At 35.0% G+C, this 6,000-nt stretch overlaps 1 protein-coding gene across 1 annotated transcript in view; it reads left to right on the forward strand.

The window, feature by feature from the left end:
• LOC129233462 (piezo-type mechanosensitive ion channel component 2-like) overlaps nucleotides 1-5,536 on the forward strand; it is a 29,211-nt gene extending 23,675 nt beyond the window's left edge. The window contains 1 exon segment of the mRNA XM_054867485.1: nucleotides 4,356-5,536. Coding sequence (XP_054723460.1) covers nucleotides 4,356-4,656 — 301 coding nt within the window. The 3' untranslated portion in view covers nucleotides 4,657-5,536.
• The last annotated feature ends 464 nt before the right edge of the window (nucleotides 5,537-6,000 follow it).

The raw sequence follows: 6,000 nt of genomic DNA on the forward strand, positions 1-6,000 counted from the left end.
GGCTAGTAAAAAACAAACACAAAAATATCCTGATCAAGAGGAAATCATTGAAGATGATGTTCAAGTTGGAAAACGTTCAACTCTCGAAGAGAAGTTACAACTAGCTGTAAATTCAAAAGAAAAAAAATACTACACATGATACAAAAGAAATACACCCAAACACAAAATAAACGAACTGATGTGTGAATCACACGACTTCCTTTTACTCCACTTTAATGTCATTTCACCATTATTGGCAATTTTAATGTGATTCAATTGTTTACTCTCTAAGGGTGCATTCGGAAACGCGGATCGGTCGCCTCGGTGCAACCGCAAGCGTTCGGAAACGCTTGCGGTGGAACCGCTGACGTCACTTAACCGCGTTCGGAAACACTGCGGTTGTTTTCTGGCGGTCGACTTGGTAGCAACCTGTGGCACCACTGTCTGGAAGCGGTTAGCGAGATCACAAACGTCACAAAGTCTGTGTTGGCCAATCCGGTCGTGTTTCATGTTTTGATCGTAACACACGTGACTTGCCCATTATGAAAGTTACGCGTTGATTGGAGTGTCGTTTGCTGCTGAACTAGAACTACCGCGGTTTAACCACGAGCGTTCGGAAACACAGCTGTTCTACCGGAATTCCTAGAGAAATTCCAAATACGTCATAACCACACCGGACTAACCACGCGGTGTAACCGGTGGATCGTTTCCGAACGCAGCCTAAATATCACCAACAGTGGCCAAATTGAAACCAAAGTAAAAAAAAAAAAAAAATTAAAATTAAAAAAAAAAAACGCCAAATTTTTCGCCAAGTTGGCAACAAAACTTGGCAACCAAAAGACTGGCGATATATTGCCAAGTGTCCGAATTATAACACCACTTGAGTTTACATCGAAATTAACAATGATTTCCCCTTAAAAAGGGGCAAAAGACCCCCTTAGGAACATCCGAATGCAACCAAAAGGGAAGGTGCACAACTAGGCCCCACCAGGAGTCTACGTAGGAAAATTTAACTTTCTAGGACATACTGTTTTTGAGTTATGCGAGATACGTACGCACATACATATGTACATACGTACATCACGAGAAAATTTGTTGTAATTAATTCGGCGGTCGTTAAAATGGATATTTTGGGTGTCTGTAGGTTCCTAAGCATATATCCACGTGTGGTCCGGTTGAAAAAAAAAACTCAGCATTCATTTGGGGGTGAGAAAAATGGAAATTTAGGCCGATTTTTGAGTGAAAATTTTTTCGCGAATACAATACTTCCTTTTTTGTAAAAGGAAGTAAAAAAGGATTCATCTGAAAATACCATGCAAGAGACCCATAGGCGGATTTAGAACTAAGTTCCTAGGGGGGCAGCTTTTTATTTATTTATTTATTATTAGCATTATCAGTTGTATTGATTACAACTGGCTGGATTTAGACATAGCGTGCTTCGAAGCTATTTCAGGGTTTGTGTCTCTTTAGTAGTCTGGTCAACTTCTCTATCGGCGTCAAAAAAGGCCATTTTTAAAGCTCCCCCCCCCCAATGCATTATACATAAGGTCTAAGAAGGTGGAAAATGGAGTCCCTTTTAAGTAGGGGATAGAATATCTGCAATTTTGGGGGGTCCAGGGGTTTCTCCCCCGGAGGAATTTTTGTAAAATAGATATAAAATTCTGCATTTTGAAGCCTTAGAAGGAGTAATTGGAACTACTAAAATCTCGGAGACAAATAGCAAAACACTTTTGCAGATTACGATAATACAGAGTAAAAATTATTTTCAGGTTGACAAATCAATTACAACAGTTCTCAGAGAGAAAAAGCGAAAAAGAATAGAAGATTATGCATTGTTATTTGCTTACTTTGGCTGTTGGCTCAATTCAATCAGTTTTTGATCATGCCTCCAACCCACCGACAAATACAACAGTGAATTAAATACAAAATGATCAATAGTAAAAAAATACTTTAAAAGAAATGGTGTATAGATTTAGAAAATAGGCCCATTTGGACAGTTCATAATTTATACACTTGATAAGAAATAAAGTTGAAGCACATTTTGCTTAGGAATTTCAAACACTCATCTAATCCGTTTCAAGGACTTGAGAACAGTTAAAATTATTTAAGGCACTTAAATTGGCCTTTCCAGTCTCTGAAATTTAGTACTTGATTGTACTGTTTTACAGTATTGTTCTAACTTTGTAAGAAACAACTATTTTAAGCTTGGGGCTTCGGTGGCCAAGCGGTATTGCTCAGCAACTGCTTGCATGCATAGAGGCACAGGTTCGATTCTCCCCCTACTACCCTGGGTGTTCTTCTAATTTCCTTGTATTGTAATAAATCTGAATTGTGCTATCTGTCAAATGTGTCTGAGTAAAAGTCGGACGTCCACCTAAAATGGGACTCAGTCAAACGGAAGCCGCTCATATTAGCCTCAAAAGTGGATTAACGCCTCTGTTATTCATTGCCTTGGGTGCTCCAAGGGCCATCAGGAACAACAACAACATTTTAAGTTTAAAAGAAAAAAAACTATTGATTTCTCATTACAACAACTTTTTATTTTCAATTACAAGTAGTGAAAAAAAAAAAAAAATAGAGGTAGTGTTTTTTTTCCTTCTGGGCTGAACAGATTAACAATATGCAGAAGAAGTAAGATAAACGCAAGTTATACAAAATAATTTCCAAAATTACTGCATTCGGGATTAATAAACAGCAATATATGAAACATGTGAGTCACAAAAATTTATCTCAAGTAAAATGCTACAGAAACGTGAGAACCATGATTTTTATATTTTTGATGCAGGATGTGGCAAGGAGCTAAACTTGACACATTTCGGCATTTCTCTCCCCCCCCCCTCCCATCATTTGCTATAAATTTTTAAATTTATGGTTTGTATCCACACTTTTCCAAATTTTCAAGGTTTACAAGCTCCTTAAAATGGAATTTATTTTTTCAAGTACTTTTCTTCTTTTTTTTAAAGAAGAAATCATGAAATTTTCCGGAGTTGGGGGATTTCAACAAAGCGGGTGCCCTCAACTATAGCTTGTTTAGTTTATAGGTAAATCCAGTTTTTTTTTTTTTTTTTTTTTTTGAAATCTTTGTTTTAGTTTCCAATTTGTTGAAATAGTGGTTGATTATTTTAAGTATAGCGGCTGATTACTTATATTTTCTCTCATATATTTGTTCTAATGGTTTTCAATTGAAAGTAGTCCTTTTCAACACATTTCAACAACCCGGTAACAGCTTCACTCTTTGTAATACAGTGTGGTGCCCCCCCCCTCCCCCATCAGAAAAGGACAGTTGCTATTCTTTTCATTTTCACTTCTGAACTTTTCAAAAAAAGAAAAAAAAATCATGATTTTTTTCTTTTCACATTTTTGGAGGTGTGCTGTTACCATGTATAAAGTTCTCCCAAGGCTGGGGGGGGGGGGCATTGACCCCCCTCGCCCCCCCCCCCATAAATCTGCCCATGAAGAGACCAAATTGTTTGAAGACTTCCAGGCAATGGAGGAGATGTATCTTGCATTGTTACCATTACCACTGACCTGTATGTAATCGGAAAGTGTATTTTCAACTGCACTTTGTTTTTTTTTTGTTGGAAATTTGTGCATTAAAGAGAGTTTCATGCTTAGTGACAGTTCAATGGATGCATTATGTTTCTTACTATTATCGATTTGTTCCTTCATTTTATTTTTGTTCACAATATGCTTCCATTTTTGCACAAAATTATGAAACATGGCAACAAAACAATGTTTTCAATCTTTTTTTGAGAAATTTCTGATACCGGTATTAATACCGGTATCCCGGTCTCACCTTTTAAAAATACTGAATACCGGTATTGCATATTTGGTCCGGTATTGCAATCCCTAGTCATGTAATGCAACATCACCGTTATTATAAGTTTCAAAACTGGAAATATTTGAAGAGTGTTTAATACGTCATCATTTTCAAACTTGAGTTTTTTAATAAAACTATAAACTAAATGTAACGTAACTTTCAATAGAATATATTGATAATAAACATTTTATTTATTCTCCAAAAGGAATTAAGCGTATACATTTCAATTATGATTTATCATAAGGTACAATTTTGAATTTAAAGGACAATGTCTTATATAATAATTGCAAAAGAAAATTCGCAACACATTGTCTCAGGCTGAAGCAGCCGAACCACAGCTCATGTTTCGGCTGGGCCAAAGCTTCTATGATATGGCCGAAGTCCCACTTTCAAAATGCTGTATAAAAAGAACCACTGGTAAAAATGACTTCTTATTTTACATTCTTTTATGATACAATTCTCATATAATGCATGCAAAATATCATTATTCTGTAATTTATAAAACTTGTAACGTGTTTGACAACTGAAAGTTTGGATTATTTTGTTTCTTTTTCAGAATTGTGGGGTTATATACCACATTTGTTCTAGTCGTGTCTCGCTTGGTGAGAGGCTTCGTCGCAGGAACATCCTTCACTATTATGTTTGATGACATGCCTTATGTAGATCGTGTACTGCAGTTGTGCTTGGACATATACCTGGTGCGAGAGAGTGGAGAATTCACCCTGGAGGAAGACTTGTTCGCGAAACTCATATTCCTCTATCGCTCTCCGGAGATGCTCATCAAGTGGACAAAGCCCCCTGAGAATGTCCCGGACCCTGAAAATGAAAACCGACAGCTTCCTGGTCTCCAACGATAGTGGAAACCAGGAAGTGTGTGTCCATTCATGGCCGCACTTAATTCTAATAGGCCATGACAATCGCTGAGACTCATGGCAATAAGAGGGCGCAACAGGCAACCCCTGCTTTCCATTACGTTGCCATTAATTGGTGGCTTCGGTTCAGCGCCTCTTGTGGTCAAAATGGGCGACATATGAAGTTTCGAAATTTTCAAGAATTTCAAGAGCAGATCATAGTTGCATCGGTGCAATACAGAAAAATCATAAATAGTTAAGGCCCTTAAAGCGTCAGCTCCATCTAGTGGGGTCATGGTCCAACGATACGAAGCGTCCAATGATAGTGTAACTATTTGTGACAAAAAGAATGGGAAAATAATGCGAGAGAATAACTTGTAACTCAACAATGATTCTGAAATTATGTCAAGAATTTTTGTATTGAAGTGTTAGTACGTAGAGAGAGATTTTTATTTATAAGTGTTAAAACAGTACAAATATCTGCTTATGCTAAGTGCCTTTTTCGTTTGGCGACTTGTATTTTTTTTTCAAAGTATTTGCTTCAGACAGAATTGTGATAGATTTGATTGATGATCTTAGTTGCCTTTTAAACTTAATACTAATCAAGCGCCTGTTTTAGGACTTAGAAAGTGTGTAATGTTTCTTAAATTGAGAATTTTATATTTTAGACCTCCGAAAAAGATGTATTAGTACTTACCTTAAATTCCTATATAAATCAAAAGATGTGTAAGATTGTTGATTGATCTGTTAATGATAGTTTCAATTTTCTCTAGAAATTTTATTTATTTCTTTCGAAAATATTTATTCTTTCATTCAACATGTTGAAAAGTTTCTTATTGCGTAGTTTTTTGCATATTGTAATTTTCTGGGGTGTTCTGAATGTTCTTCAAACTGATGCAATTTATCTATTTATTTATTTTTGACATAAATGTAAAAATAGGAAATATTAAAAGAAAAATTAAAAAGTAGGTTAAAATTGTAACAAATGAGAAATTTGAATATTTTAAATTACTTGCATTTTATAGTGTTAATTTTTCAATTTAAACTTGAAATTAGTCGAATTTGTTGTTAATAATCATAGTTTTTCATATATCTGCTTTATAAAAAATTGATTTAAAGCAAATTGAAAAACTTTTGCTTTGTTTTTATCAAGTGTGATATTAAAGCAGTCTTAGTTATAAATTTGTTTTTAAAAATGCTATTGAATAATTAAAGTACATGTGATTTACTGTTAGTCTTTATATTAGTAAATTTGTTTATTTTAATTTGTATTATATTAAACTGTGATAATTTGTTTGATCTTTTATTTTATTTTAATTTAGTGAAAGTAGTAAAGAAATTGAAATATTT

The sequence above is a fragment of the Uloborus diversus genome, unplaced genomic scaffold (assembly GCF_026930045.1).
Source record: "Uloborus diversus isolate 005 unplaced genomic scaffold, Udiv.v.3.1 scaffold_433, whole genome shotgun sequence".
Classification (NCBI taxonomy): Eukaryota; Metazoa; Arthropoda; class Arachnida; order Araneae; family Uloboridae; genus Uloborus; species Uloborus diversus.